Source organism: Xiphophorus hellerii, chromosome 24 (assembly GCF_003331165.1).
Source record: "Xiphophorus hellerii strain 12219 chromosome 24, Xiphophorus_hellerii-4.1, whole genome shotgun sequence".
Lineage (NCBI taxonomy): Eukaryota > Metazoa > Chordata > Actinopteri > Cyprinodontiformes > Poeciliidae > Xiphophorus > Xiphophorus hellerii.
This window is the reverse complement of record NC_045695.1, coordinates 11,508,448-11,525,182: the sequence shown is the minus strand read 5'-3', so window position 1 is coordinate 11,525,182 and position 16,735 is coordinate 11,508,448. Positions and strand designations below refer to the sequence as shown.

Below are 16,735 nucleotides of genomic sequence, written 5' to 3'. Positions count from 1 at the left end.
ACACCTTTTCATCCAGCAAATGGGAGCTTTGAGCTTAAGTAAAGCATTTGAAAACACAACACAGTGGCCACAGAGAATAACTGAGCAGAGTAAGTGAGGATGAATGCAGCACTACTTTCTGCATTTTGCTGCAGAGATGGGCCACAGTAGAACAACAGAAGGCCTAACCAGCCTTTCAGCGATGGACTATTAGAGCTTGTTGAGCTATGTTATATCCCAATAGGATTGCCTACATCAGTATTCAGTGTAGACCAGCAGCTCGACTGCAGATTTCAGTTTCATAAACAACTCTGTCTGAGCCCCATTTGTTATACAGCAGAGTGGACACTATGATACTCCCTAATTCAATTTTCTTTATTTCTCCAGGAAGTTAAACTCCGCTGGGTCTGAACATAAGATGGGGCTGCAAATACCTTAAAGTTTGCAATTTTATAAAGGTGTGTGTATTATTTCATGCTTAATTTATCAAATAAAGTCAAAACAGTAACAAAAACCAATATGGTACAACTGGTTTCAAAACTGACCTAAATTCGAGATATCATTATATTGTATCATTATATCATTGTATCATTATATCATTTGAACAACTAACAAAGAAAACACAGAAGTTTGCCGCCATAGACCTGGTCATTCCAGAACATTTAGAGAAGGATTAAAGTGGAAAGAAGCAAAACAGGAAATGGAAAATCTGGTTCTTGGTCAAACTGTCCTTAACTTCAGAGAATAACAAATCTTAAGCCCCTTTTTGCACTAGTACCTCCTCTGCTTGATTCAACTCGACTTTTAGAGTTTTCAGCATCTTTTTTATTTCTACTTGAAATGAAATGAGCTGAAAATGTGATGTGAGTCGACTGCATGTCATTGATTGGCTTGGGGATGTTGTAACTGGTTGAGTTATTGGAGTGAATCCATTACATGGTTTGTTGCATACAAATCCCGTCACTTTTCTGGCTGCATTTTCATGAGGACTTGCGTACATTGTGGTGGTGGAAAACGACCCAAACCTTGTAGAGTTTAGTAGAACCAAGTTCAGTTGAACCAAAATGTGTTTACCGATCCCAATTCATCACTACTAAATTACATTGGATAAACTTAAATAAATTTAATACAATGTTTTAGCTCAAGTTTTTTCTGCTTTCATTTTTATTAAATTATTACTTGTCGACACAACAGCATTAGCACACCAACAACACTGTTGCACAACATTAAACAACCATTGTCTACATAATCATGGACATATACACACACATTTTCCACATCAAATATTTAATGTTTACATTTATTTCCCTTCCTGCACTTCATGTTTGATGTTAAGGTGGACTTCACACTGAATAAAACCCACAAAACTGTTTTGAAAATGGGAAGCCTTTCCGTGATCATCTCATCACACGCAGTGGATATAAAAAGTCAGCCTTTAATGTGAAAGGAGCAGACATGGTTTCATAAGTGTGTACACCATCAGAGGAATCTATTTGATTCAGTTTCAGGTTACTTAAATTCACACTTGGACCAGAAATAAAGTTTAGCTATTGAGACTTTTGATCCTTTGTAATTTCTTAGTTTCAGGTAAAAATGTCCAAATTGTACAAAAGTATTAGTAAGGAGAAGGGTACAAAAAATGCACAGTAAAGATAGTTATCAATAAATGGAGAAAATTAGAAATAACAGTAATTAAAACTGAGTGTTTGATAAAAAGGCAACACAGAAACTAGTCATAGCTCTTTTTATTCTAATTTTTCCCCTCCAACAAATAATTTTATTATATCATGGTTTTGAAATGATTGATCGTTATCTCATTTCTCTTTACAAAAACCTGGCATATTACTGTAAAGGGAGTAGACACTTTATATACACTGCATGGCCACAATATCTTGACCCCATGGACCCCATAGTGCCACAGCTGTATTGGATCCCATCAGGTTGTATCTGCCTATGAAGATCATGCCCTGCTAGCATAATGCTACAGCAAAGGCAGTCATGTCTGGTTCTTATCTTGTAATTGAATAAATCAGGTGATTTAATGTTTTACTGTAGTTCTATATCCATCATGCTGGCAGCACTGCAGGTGAAAAATAGAGTGTATAGATAAAACTGGCAGAATAACATGATAAACTGTAGTAAAATAAATAAAAAACCCAGTGCAAAGACATCCTAGTGACCAATCTTTCTTCTTTTTAGTTCCAACACAATCTCAACCTATAGTAACGCTCTCCCATTCTAGGGAAAAGCAACATGTTCCTTTTGTAGCTTTCTTGCTAGCACACCTAAAGTCTGTCCTTTGCAATGCCTGAAAGACCCTTTGGGATAAACTGTTCCACGCTGTGCTTGATGCTCAGACAAGACAGTAACAGAAAGTTTTAATTGGAAAAATGAAGTTTTCAAACTTTGTGGATATTTGCAATGGAATAATACACTGCATACCTACAACATGCTAGCATATCACACATCTCGCATTGCCTGCTTGAGAAACATGACAAAGGGAAAACTTTATTCTGGGTCCTTTTTTGGACTCAGATAATTCAAAACATTTGAATTCTACCTTTTGTAGAAATGCCTTTTATGAATTTACATGCTGTCTTTAGCTCTTCTCCTTAGCTGTTCTTCTTAAGCAGACAAATACAATCGTGCTCATACAGTAGCCTTCAGTTATTTCAACGTAATGATTCTGGGCACCTAGGTTGCGCTCAGGGATATCTGAAAGTTCAAATGATTTCTTTTAGAAAATAAATTATATTATTCACTGAATGACAATGCAGTGCCTTACAAAGGTGATGTTACACCTGAAACTTGAATTTTTCCTTTATGTCTTGCTAGAGGCACTAATTTTGATTAATTTTATTGGGTTTTTATGTGTTTATGAACAACAGTATTGTAACAGTAATGTATTTGTCCCCTTCACACTGACACCCATAAATTAAATCTGATGCAACCAATTGCCCCAAAGCTAGTAATCCTAGCTATAAATAATTTAATACAAATATAAACTTAGCTGAACATTATTGAACAAACAGCGCCATGGCCACAGGTCAAGGAGAAAGTTGCTGAGAGACATTTAAAATACGGTTAGTTTATAAAACTAGAACACTTTTCAATATATCTCAATTACTCATTGAATCTGGTGGGATAAATACAAAAGTACTTTCTACTTTTCAGATATTTATTTGTAAAACAAAAATGTGTACTTTTTCCTTAATGTCCAGAATTGTGCGGTAGTTTGTTTTGCTACATTGCTGTTCGCGGTTGACAGAAGCTGGAAAAGCTCAAGAGGTTTTAATACTTTGTAAGGCACAGCAGACTTTCAGAAAAAATCATGGTGTTACACAGCAATGAACTCAAAAGAAGCTAAAAGTGTAATGAGAAATTTTTCTGACAAAACATTTTTCATTGGCACATTCACAACATAAAGACGATATTTATGTATACAGTTTGTAACTTTTGTTTTAATCGAGAGAAGTTCATTCCACCAAATGAACAAGAAATCATGACAGACAAAGCTACAAGAGCACAGGCACTTGATGTTCTCTTTTTGGATGCAATAAGGCGGTTGCTGCCAATTAAAAGAGGTAAAAGAATGTCACCACGTTGAAACGGCACTTTCCACGCCTTGCTTTCTGCAATCATGCACACAGAATTTGAGCAGGACCTTTTCAGAGAGGCCTTTAAATGAGAACGTGGATATTACTCAGCTCGTGACTCACAGCATATTAGGATGAGGACTGACAAACGGAAGATTGAAAAAACAGATGGTGCACTCAACGATGCCTTCTGACAGCCTCCGATACGACCACCTCACTCCCCTTTAGGCTCAGCAGGTACCAACGGAGCTGACAGTGGTGTAGCTAAACTTGGACATGGAGGTCACCATCGATGTGCCCATGGAGGTGGCATTGATGCCGTCTTCCCCCTCTCTCCTCCGGCGCCACCAGATCCGGCGGCAAAGGCGGTTGCGGCAGCAGCAGGCGAACGTGGACAGCAGCGCCTTGCGGAAACGCGTGTTCATGAAGCAGTAAATGATGGGGTTGACACAGGCCGACGTGTAGGACAGCAGGTGGATGAAAGAGATGGGTGCTCCAGTGAGGGCGATGGCGGCGGACTTGGGGTCGAAGGCCTTCCAGGTGTTGACCGAGTACAAGGGCATCCAGCAGATGAAGAAGAGAGCTACGATCACCATCAGCATGCGGATGACTCGCCTCTTGGCTTGCAGCTTAGCCTTGGAAGTGTTGCTACGGGCACGCTCAGCTTTGTTCAGGATGGTGGTCGTTGAGGACGAGAGGGTGGGAAGCTCCACAGCAAATGATGGCTTTTTGGAAACCTGGATGTAGCAGCCATCGTCATCCTCACTTGGCCCTGCCGTAGCCCTGCCTACACCATTCTTCTGGCCTATGAAGGAACCGGGTACACTGTCAGATTGGGACACTTTTACATAGGTAAAGCAAACAAAGTATAGGCATTTAATAAACATATCACTGATACTTAAGAATACACTCCAATCAAGTGGCAAAGGTTCAAGAACTGCCAATACTTTTTGGTGATACTTTTGAACAGTAGCATTTTTTTTTTTTTTTTTTTTTTTTTTTACGGCGCTAGTGGCTCGTATTTTTTCTACAGTAGGCTGACAGGAAGGAGGGTGAGGAGAGGGGGGAAGACATGCGGCAAAGGTCGTCGGGACCGGGAGTCGAACCCGCGACGTCCGCGTCGAGGACTAAGGCCTCCAAACGTGGGGCATGCTAACCCCCTGCGCCACCACAGCACGCCCCGAACAGTAGCATTTTGACAGGAAGGGATGTTCATCCTATAATCGGTGGGTCGCCGGTTTGCTTCCTGCTCTGTCCGCCTTTGTCGTGTCCTTGGGCAAGACATTTTACCTGCCTCGCCTGCTGGTCAGGACCAATGGCGCAAAATGGCCACTTCTGTAGCTTTCCATCATCAGTTTGTGAATATATGTGTGAATGGGAATGACTGATTTCATTGTGAAGCGTCTTTGAGAAGTGTTGAAAAGTGCAATATAAGTCTGATTTCATTTCATGAAGTGCTTTTCAAGACTTTAAAGCTTTTAGTTTTTCAGCTTCAGCCTCATGGAAAAGTTTGCATTCAAAGCTTAAACTTAAACATTAGTGTCTCTAAGTGTATTTAAGATCATGATAGATCCCATCACTTTTAAGTTGTAAAGTGCAATTGTTTTACTTGGGGCCTTTTGCATTTGTTTTTTTGGTAAATCTATGTTTATTGTGACTATGCGTGGTAACTGAGGCCAGGTCTCTCTTATAAAAGAGAGCTTTTAATCTCAATGAGACAAACCTGGTGAAATAATGTTTATTAATATTATTAAGTAACAAGATGGACAGTAGAGGTTGTTGCAAAGTTATACGTGATCATTTATCTTTTACAAGTTATAGTGGAAAAGCATTTTTCTGGGAAGAAAAAGCTGGAAGCTACCATGTGTTACAATTTGTAGGATTGGTTTTAATCCGAGGAAGTGGTCTTACTCCCAATTATACCCAAGGACACTGCCATGAATAAAGACTGAGCCCAAATGTCATTCAAGAGGAACAATCCAGACACAATCCGCTGAAGATATGTGGATTTTTCTGCTTGATGTAGCGCCATGTAGCTCGGTCACAAGGCAACAATGATCAAATGTGGGTTCTTGTTTAATGTGTGGCTAATAAAACGCAATGTAATTTATAACTTGTTTTATTGTTCTTCAGTGGAACCATAAAATGTTTTGAAAAGAAAGAAGCTGAAAATGGTGAAGCTATAAAACATTGTTATGACTTCAAAATGGTAAATTGCTCGTAACTTCTTGGACAGCTCCAATCACTATATATCAGTACCTGAGACAAGTTTTAGTGGAAGCGCTCCACTGGAGGACGACCTATTGGACTCGAAACTGTGGTGGAGGTTGGCGAGAAGGAAGGCCAAAATCAGGGGGGCTGAATACAAATTTACATCATATTTTTTAGATACGTTTGTAAGAAAATGTGACTTTTTTTTCTAATTCGCAATCGCATAAAAGTCCAATAAAATACATTGAAGTTTGTGGTTGTAACATGTCAAATTTTGGAATAAGATATACGTTTAGGTGCTTTTTAAAACACGTAATACGGTTTTATTAATTGTGTATTTCAGGGTGGTTATCAGGAAGGAATGTCAGATGTTTCAGATGGAATGTTAGTCATTTTCTGCTTCATAAAAGAGTAAGAAGTGTGACCCTGGTGGTTATTTTTTGCTGCCTGCCACAGCCTTGACGAACTCACTGCTGTCTAGTTTATGTTGAAGCTGATTATCCTGACACATAGAGCAAGTATAATTCGCCAGACGCGACTCTGTTTCAGCTTTTCCAGACAGGATTATCCTTTTGCTCCTGCGTGAGATAGCGCTCCAGTGTGGCTTGGCATTAGGAAGACGGAGAGAAAGTGCAATTTTGGATGTCACAGGTGCAAAATCTATGGGTGTTCAAAAAATATGTCAGTCTCTGCTTGAGGCAAAATTAACAAGAATCCCATTGTACGTCAGTAAAAAACTTAGGTAAATCCTTTCATCTCTTCTTCTAACACAGCTAATCAGAGTAAATCTGGTTAGTGAAATCAACAGGAACAAGGAGCTTTTTGAAGGTCAGAGTGGATTTGTGACGAATCTCACCAGCGGTCTCTTTGTTCTGGCTCAGCTCAAACTGAATGCCTCGGTACAGCTCCCTGGAGATCAGACCGTAGGCTATAATCATCACCACGCCCGGGATGAAGAACAGAATAAACAGCAGCAGAACATACCTGCAAAAGAGAGAGACACATGGCACAGAGCTGAACAAGTTGGATGTGAATCTAAAGTTTTCTCAGCTAGCCTAAACACCTCAGAGCGTGTGTTGCACAGCCATGCTGGAGGCTGTCCAGATGGCTCCAAACTGCTCTCTGAGAGCACTGCGGCACACACTCCATCCTATTAAGATGTTTACTTACAGCACAGGGGGCGTTCCTGCTGATGCAACATTTTTATGTATCAACATATTTCACGTCAGCTTCAGTGGGAGATATTTACGAAGCAGATTGATTGCATAAGAATCCTCTCTTGTCAGTAGTTAGGACCATCTTTTCTTTCCCGAACGCCACATGGAGATGAGAGTGACATTAGTAAAAAACCAACTCTTGTGTTCTGTGTTTTTCTATTTAGCCATTTGTTAAATATGACATCAAATCTAAGTCCAGCATATCGGAGCGCATCAATTTCAGAACCACAATGGGTAATTTATCAGCCGTCATTTAGTTTTGAGGTTCTGCTGACAGTTCGGAGGAACATTTACAGTTGTTTCTAATCTCATCAGAGCTCAGCCACGAAAAGTTTATGTTACTTTTAGTAATATCCAGATCCGGCGCCGCGCAAGTTTCAGACCCCTTGAAATTCTCCATGTTCTGTCACATTACAACCATAGACTATTGGCTTAAAACTAATTTAATACGTTTTTTTTCTTGGATTTTATTTCAATCATCCATTTGGTGAATTGTACAACATTTTTGTTATTGTTTAATTACGAGAATATAGTCATAATATTAGCAGAATAAAGACGCAAAAATAAAATAACATCTAAAAATTACAAGAAAGGGTTATATAAAGTTATCAAGATATGACGGTAGCACTTCTGTCTGTGTAGTTCTTCTTTCTAAATAGATACATCCAGCATTCTCTGATCATGAATCGCATTTGTTTCTACAAATACAGGCCCATTAAGTTTAGCTAATATATCAGGGAAACTGGAAAGGTGTTGCACTAATAGGATACAAAAAAGGATGGTCAGCTGCCACTTTGATCAATAATAATAGCCTTTGGTCACATGCAGAGGATCCCCTTCTTTATGAAGGATGTCCGCCTTGCAGATCAGTCAGCACATAAAAGAAGAAGAGGCTGTGTTTCATTCACTGTGATATTCTAATGTCTTCCTGGGCAGCATTCTGAACTCTTATTCATTTCTAGTTTAAAGAGAAAACTTCAAAGTATTCCATCAGCTAGCTGTTTGATAATGTGAAATATCTTTTAGACAAAAACCTCCTGGGACCCAAGTGGGTGCAAAAACTATATATATATTTATATAAAACATACATATGTGTGTGTGTGTTTGGTCTAAATGTAGAGAGACTGCTGGATGTGAAGCAGGGGAATAGATGGAGAGAAAAACAAACCTATTGAATATTAATAGATATCTGACTGTTCCCACAGCACCCAAAAGCTACGTGATTATCAACCAGCAGAGTTGTGTTTTGGTTTAAACTAATCAGCAAAGGGAAAAAAAGAATTTACATCTGTTATTCATCTGCTTTACATAATGATAATTTCCCCACCTGCAAAGACTGCAAAGGTGAACTGAGCTCATCACAGCACAACACAAACTAAAATGTCTAGAAAACTCCTATTGCTACTGTACATGAAACTTGATAACTGTTAACTTAATTTTAACACATCTTTTCCTCCTACATATAAAACACATTTACCCTTGGAAACATTGTTTTATGTTTTGATACTACAATATGTGAACAGTATAAAATCCAATTTGAGATCCTTAGGGCTTATATGACTTAGGAAATATATGAAATACTTTAAAATGTGCAGAGTGGTCTAGACTCTAGACATGGAAGGCTTCCCAGTGTGTTTCACTGGTAGAAATCATATTGTGTGGAAATTGGGTAGTGAAATGCGTTTCACATGTGCTAGAAATTGTAGTGACATTTTTCACATGCGATAACAATGTGATATAGTTACACGTGCTTCACATGTGAAAATGATATTGTAGACTGTTTCTCTTGTGAAAAAGAATAATAAAATGTGTTTCACATGTGGAAATGATATCGTAGTGTGAAATCTTTCACATGTGAAAGCTATGTAATAGCTATGTTACATGTGTTTCTCATGTGAACATGATATTGTGTAGTGAAACAGGTTTCACTTAACTATAATGTAGAGACATGTTTCACATGTGAAAGCTATGCAATATGTTATATGTGTTTTTCATGTGAACATGATGTTGTGGAGTGAAACTGGTTTCACTTAACTATAATGTAGAGACATGTTTCACATGTGAAAGCTATATAGCAGTGAAATGTGTTTCGCATGTTGAAAATTAAATCATGCAGTGACGTGAAACTTTTCCACATGGAAAACATATTTTTGCTTCTTTGCCATTTTGCTATAATTATTTTCAACCGAGGAACAAAGTGCTGTAGTTATTTTCACATGTGGATCATGTTTTTACGACGTCACATTATCGTTTAGTACCATCCAGCCGGGTGCGATAAACATGTGAACGTAGCATTTTATTCTGTAAGTGTTCCTGCTTCAGTAACTCTCTTGATGTGAAAAACCTGTCTGCTGAAGTAATTTTAAAGACAGCGATGTTACCTAGATTTGAGATGCATTTATTCTGTCATAACCTTATTCATTTTTATCCTTCACCTCACCAACCAGACTAATTATTTCTTCCACTTCTTGAAGTTCGGAGGCCTGATAGGCGGCTACAACACAAAAGCCTGTCGAGAGAAGTAGAGTGTTTTGCTGTGGTCTGCTTTGCTCTTGATTGTGTTACCCCTGAAGGTCCAACGTTCCTTACGTCTGGATCTCAGAGGTCTATGACTGTAGATGCTCAAACGTATTGTGATTCTGTTTCTGTATTAATCCAGGCCTGCAGAATCTCCCAAGCAACAAAGCAGCTTTTACTGGTCCACGGGGGGGGGGGGGGTGTTGCTGATGAATTGAAGGCTTTTCTCACACAGAGAAGCTCAGACTGCAACAGCAGTAATTGTTTCTCTCCTGACCTTTTCCAGAAATGTTACTCTTCCTCAGCAAAATGTAGGAAGTAGATGGCAATTACATTCATTTTAAAATGACAAGGAAATTGTAATAGTGAGAGAAAAAAACATTAGTATCTTGATCACTTTTATCGTTTTTAGTGCCATCCATTCTGGATATTAAAAAGAAAAGTTTCTGGTTCCAATTTATCTTTGAGAACAACCATTCAAACTTGTACAACTTTCATCAGTCTAAAATGTCAATAATGTAAGAACCTTTTCAGAAATATTGCAGAAGCCTTCCAATGTCCTCACATTTATACCGGCTTGAGAACAAAAAGGTGCAAAATAACACAGCAATTAAGATTGTGCAGGTGCAAAAAGTGAGTTAATTATTGGTTGCAGTTAAACATCTGATTTAGAAATTAAAGCACCTGCTTTAGATGATGTGTTAACAGAACATGGATGCAGCATCCAGAGTGTTCTTAAAGAGTTAAGACCTTTTTCTAAGAGTTAGATTCCCAGAGAAAACCCAAATACATCATATTTGTGTTTTATTGTGGCCCAGTCAAAGCCCAGAACTAAATTCTACTGAGAATGCTTCTCTGTATTGCTCTATCACATTAAAATACATTGAATGTACGGGAAAAAATAAGTGAATGTATCCTTTTTTTAGGGCACTGTATTCTCATAAATTAGATAAAAATATACATTTTTAAAACTGTGATGCTGTTGGGGCTTAATGTAGTTACGGTTTCTAAATGCATAAATCATCTATCTGCAGATCTAATAAAAAACACTTTATAGATAAATTATCTGTCTCCACAAACCAGTTTCTGTGCTGCGTTTAAATCATTTGTTACACAGCTGCAATTTTGAGTCAAAGTCATTTATCCATCACAGCTCTGTTTGGATTAAAGGAAGATTTAAGACTACTATTTATTTTTAAAATTTCCCCTCGAACAGCACCAGTAGCATCATATTCACATTGATGATCACATGATGAGAGCTACCATCAGTCAGCTGCCCATCTGCTTTCTTCAATCTGCAGCATCTGGCAACAGGAAATCAAACTGAGACTGGCTCGCAGTAGTAGTCAGGCATCAGGTCACCAGCTCCAGCTGTGGGTTAGCCCTGCCAGCGGCTCATGCATCACTCCGCTTCAAAGCCACCTATTTCACAAAGACTCAAGGATGTAATTCACTGTGACACTTTCTGGAGTGACTCTCCTTTTTCTGGTTCCTACCGTTCACAGTTATGGCAACAGATAAAGGAGCTGTTTGCTGCAGTAGAGCAACTAGGTGATAGGAATCAGGTACACAATTCTCCTGTTGTAAACATGCCAGATTACCAAGCTAATTTTATTATTAGACAAATAAAAAGCATTTTTTTAAATGAGGCTTTTATTTATTTGTGGGAAAAGCTACCCAAAACAACCTGACATTATTATTAAATCATTAACTGACTATGTTTGTTTTTGGAGAGTTTAGTTAAATTTCACTAGTCTCAACCAGTTCAAAATTGGTAAAATCAAGAAATCACTTCAATAAAACCTGTCTGACAGCATTAATTAGGCTAAAAAAATCTGAAAAGCAACCAATCTAAGAAAAAAATCAAACAATTGAAAAATAATCGTTTTTAGCTTTTAAATATTTTAAGGCTAAAAGATCTTAAAAACTACAAATTAAAAAGCAAATTCAGATAATTAATTTTGTGTACCTATCAGTCTAGAAAGGTTTGCAAAACCATTTGTAAGAATTTGATACTCAAATTGAAGGATTTGGGGAGGTCTAGTCAAAGTCCAAACTTAAAACCAATTGAGATTCTGTGGATATGACCTTAAACTGTTTGTTCATGCTATAAAACCTCAGATTTTAACATAAGTTAAAAGAATTATACAAAGAGAAATCCAAAACCTAAAACAAACACTATTTTGGATTGCTTTTTTTCCTCCTCAGAAAATTAAGAAATCACTTGAAATTGTCTTTTTGTATTCCCTCAGGTTGTCTAATCTAAAATGTAGTTTGATCTTATTTGTAAAGGTGGTAAAAAAAGAAAAACTGCATCATTCTGTATGGAGGAAATACATTTTCACACCAGACTCTATGAAGTTCCTTGTCTTTTTCTTAAACTGGGAAGCTGAAATGGGTGAACGGTAATTTGTCAAACTCGCCGTGTCGGCACAAGTCACCAACAGTTTGAGCAGGAAATCTGAGCGTAATTACCAAAATGAGCTGATCAGCTTTCAACTTCTTTTCCCAAACGTGTGCAATCAGGAGAAAGTCATCTGATTGCACCATTCTGAAGACAAAGCTACCGGCAACACACATGCAAATGACATCATTTGACTGAATTTCAACTTTTTCTCCACATATTTGGAGGCAGGAAAAAGGAAACAATATTTCACAAGCTTTCATCAACGTTTCCCTGCTGAGGTTAAAGAGACAAATCTACCTAATGATTGTTAAGTAATTGCAATCTTTCTGATTTTCTGCTCTCACCAGGTCTGCTCCGCTTGCTCACTGGGCCAGTCCAGGCGGCACATGTTCCCCACCGTCCCGTTGCCCTTGGGGAAGGACTTGAGGACGCTGAAGACGGGGTAGGGCACCATGACGAGCAGCGACACCACCCAGGTGGCGGCGATGACGCGGTAGGCGTGGGAGCGGGTCTGCCAGGCGCGGGACTTGAGCGGGTTACAGATGGCGCTGTACCGCTCGATGGCGATGGCCACCAGGCTGAAGGTGGAGATGCTGACAGAGACGCCTGCAGGTAGGAAAGAGGAGGTTAGCACTCTTTACCTTTTTCTTTTTTTGTTTAAATTTGCAAATTTCATTGAAATTATTTTATTTCAAACTTCACTTCAGATAGTAAGTTATTCATTTAATGCCATCAATAAGTTATCTTATGCAAAAAAAATCCATAACAAGATAAATGTTAATGTAACCAAGAGGATAAAATGGTCCAGTTTGTCACATCTGAATAATATGGATGTCTGGAGAGAAAATATTCCATATTTATATGAATTAATTCCAGCTTCATTCTCTGTTATGTGAGTCTCATATTGCTGCAAATGGTCTTTGTCTTCTGCATATAAATTGTAAAAAATAAATCCCAGTAACTGCTTAACATCCAGAGTAGAAAAGCTCTTATCACACATTTTAATAGTTTCTCACTGATTCAGCCCAACAGCTCAGCTAATGAATACACCCATTCAATAACCATGATAGTGAAGAATAACAAGGTCATCCTGACAATACACACAAAGACACATGATGTAGAAACATTTATATACAGTTAGAGCTGAATAAAAAGACAAAAACTAATTTTTTTCTCACTGTCAAAGTTAAGTCAGACCAGACCTTTCTTGGTTTAGCTTGGATAGAATTACCCAAATTATTTCTCCTTGCTGAATCCTAGAAAACATATTTTAGAAAATTTGTTTGGTAACTTTATTTGGTCAGTATCAGGCATAATTCTCTTTTAAAATGTATGAATTGGGTCAAAGGTTTTAGGTTTCCTCCCAAAAACTCTTCTTAATAGTTAGCTGGAGTTCTGGCCCATTCCTCCTGACAGAACTGGTAGAACTCAGATTTGTTGGCCAGATAGATCTACTCACACCGTCTCAGTAGGACTGAGATCAGGGCTTTGTGGTGGCCACACCAAAACATTGACTTTGTAACCACTTTGGTTGTATGCTTAGGATTATTCTGCATTTGGAAGACCAACCTTTAACTTCCTGGCTCAAATCTTTCATATTTATACATAATGTCCTTTCTTCATGATGGCATCTATTTTATGAAGGGCACCAGTTCCTCTTGCATCAAAACAGCACCATCCCCTTTTGGTGCTGGCGATCCAACAAACACTTCAATGTTACTGTCATCAGACCACAGGATATGTCTGTAAAAGTCAAGATCTTTGTCCTTGTGTGCATTTCATGTTTCTTTTGGAGTAATGTTGGTACAGGACAGTTTCACTGAAGATAATGACACTGTCTTATCAGCTTCACCCAGTGTCCAAAGAAGGTCTTTGGTCAATCTGCACATTTTGGACCAAAAGACAGGACCTCCTTCCTGTGCAATTATAGACATGATGGTTGGACATTCCCATCATGTCTATACTTGCATAAAATAGTTTTAACAGATGAATGTGATATCTTCAATCATTGGTAAAATGTTTCCAATGATGACCTAGATTTCTAGATTTCTCTTCCTGATATCTTAGCTGATTTCTTTTGGCTTTCCCATAACAAAGTGTTCTTGGTGTGGCTTCAAAATACATCCAATTAACTCAAATGTCTCACTTAACCAATCAGAGATTTCCAAAGTCGTCATACTCTGGGCTTTCTCACATTGTTTAAAGAGACAGTGATCATTCTGTATAAATATCTCCTCACAGATTTGGGATTTCCCCTAATTACCATGTGTGTTTTACTTTATTGTTATGTTTGGCTCTTCTAACCCCTCAGGATAATAACTTGCTCTTTTCCTGAGAACTGCAGTGTTTCCTAAGGAGCATAGAGTCTGGTCATTAGAGTAGTTCTCTTTGCACCAAAACAAGCAGCCAGCTGAGGCTTTTCTGTGAGGCGCTGACAGTGAACTAAATTAGCCCATAAAAGGGACAAGAAACCAAACCAATCAATTACTGAGCCCTTCAAACCAAAATAAGGCTTTTAAAAAAAATCTTAACAGATGTAATGAATGTTATATAAACCCCTGTAATGTCAACTAAGCACATTTGTTCAATTATATCCTCCATCACCACTACAATATATATTTTAATTGAATGTACATCACTTTTTGTCCTCTCAATAAAGATGTGACATGTTCAGAGACAATCCAAGGCCAAGCTGGATTTGCATGAATGAATATGGATGACGTGCAGTGGAGTGGGGGAGTAAACCCAGCCTGTGTTCTGAGTGAGTCAAGGCGAGACAAATAGCATTAGCATGCCCATACCTGTGTGACAAAAACAGCAACTAAGAGCAAGCACTTAATCCTGGATCTGCCAAGAAATAAATTCACAATATTGATCTGCTATCGATACGAGAAGCTGCAGCTTTGATTGAAGAACACAGAGATCGAGGAAAATCCCAGCTGCATCTTAATAAACCAGATTATTATTGAAATGTTAATTTGTTACAGTAAATCAATTTAAAAAATGAAACTCATTTAGATTGAATGCACACTGAGTGGCCTATTTCAACCATTTATGAAAATGAATTTTGATGATTATGGTCCACAGCTAATGAAAACCTCAAATATTTTTTTGCTGAAAGTTTGAATATTACATAAGACAAATGCAAAAAATAATCATGTTGTGTGGCCTGGAAAATTATGTGGATTTGTCTTAATGTTTACAGAATGCTGTTAGTGGAAAGTTTAATGGAAGAACAAAATATGGGTTCAACAAAAGGTGCTAAAGCAACATGATAAAGCAAAAATAATGCATTTTAAATTATGTACTATTAAAGGGGCAGTTTTAATTTCCAGGCACATAGTGCCATTTTATAGCACAACCAAGTAACCATGTTACCTTCAGTTGCTATAAAAATGCCACATATATGAAATATGACTTAAAATAAATTTGACTTTGTAATTTAGTGCCTTGAAATTGGGTCTCTGTCACTTTAAAAACTCCTGATCTTTCTGAAACTCCGCCTTCAGGAAGTCATCACAACATGGCTCCTCTATTAACCCTTTAACAAAGTTTTCACCAACGTTTCACTGAAAAGTAGCTCCTACAATGAGCTCAGCAGTTCCAACAAATGTTTGCTAATTGCTGCTGGCTAGTCTGAAGGAGCTGAGTGGGGGAGGAGATGCCTCTTGAAGGCGGGGCTAGGTCCACTCAGGCGTTTTGCACAGCTGAGTGGTTGCCATGGAAATGAAAGGATTTCTCATACATTCATGAAAGAATCAAGGCAACACTCCAGGTATTTTTATAACATGATGTAAAGTTCCAAAAAGTTAATTTGGCATAATACTGTCCCATTAAAATGTGTAATTGATTAATACTTTCCTAAAAACAATCTTAATTGTAGCTTAAATTAAACCACCTAGCAATAAATATTGCTATCAAAAGCTACACTGTTCACATGAAGAGTGTCAACTGCAATATCGCAGCAACAGTACCCACAACACAGAGGCGCAAAGGAACGGGAACACGCTTAATGACATGCGATGTGAAGTCTGACAGAAGCAAAGATCAGCTTTTATATCTTATTCATGCAGCTGAACAAAAGCAGCACTACTCAAGAACAAAGAGAACATCAGCGCCTCAGAAAGACGTCTGAACACCAGTTCTGTTCCCGGAGAAGTCGGAACATTCTCCTCGGTGCATTATTAAAACCGTTCAGCTCTCGGAGAGGGGTTTTAGAAACCTGACAGGCTACTACAATGGATCAAACCGAAACCACCACCCACTGTCGCACTGAGATGAAGAGGAAGACGTAGACGCTGCAGCGTACTGTTGCACCTTCATTAACTTTGCACTGGGATTTTCAAACTGCTGCGATAAGAAAACCTATTAAAGTTTGGTGATTATTCAGCCAAGAGAGACGCACCAGGCGAAGCTCACATCATAAACGGGAAAAGGAAGTTTAGTTTTTAGAAAACCAAATTTTTGGAAGTGATCTAGCTGCTGTGCTTTCTTTACAGATTTCATACAAAGTAAAGCACAACAATCATTATCAAATTATCCCTGCAGAATTGAGCAGACCAGTCAAAGTCCAGACTTAAATTTGACTGAGGAAGAAATCTCAAATTGCATTAGCATAGTGTGAAGAGGTGTAGGCTTGACTTAATTACTCATCAGATCTTAAACCTGTTGATCATCTGCAGGATGTGCTGGACAAACACATTGGATCCTTAGAGAACCAGAAAACTTCCAGGACTTAAAGGATCTGCAGGGGAAAGCTCGGTTCCACACACAGCAGACCTTCAGGAGATTTAGTGGCTCTAATGTTA

General features: G+C 38.3%; 1 protein-coding gene across 1 annotated transcript in view; it reads right to left on the bottom strand.

Annotated features, from left to right (window-relative positions):
* Window positions 1-1,120: 1,120 nt before the first annotated feature.
* The window catches only part of cckbra (cholecystokinin B receptor a), a 35,402-nt gene continuing 19,787 nt past the window's right edge, over window positions 1,121-16,735 (bottom strand). The window contains exons 3-5 of the mRNA XM_032556908.1: window positions 12,272-12,533; window positions 6,643-6,770; window positions 1,121-4,380 (exon numbers count right to left, since the gene is read on the bottom strand). Of these exons, the coding sequence (XP_032412799.1) occupies window positions 3,806-4,380; window positions 6,643-6,770; window positions 12,272-12,533 (965 nt within the window). The 3' untranslated portion in view covers window positions 1,121-3,805. The remainder of the gene's footprint in view (window positions 4,381-6,642; window positions 6,771-12,271; window positions 12,534-16,735) is intronic.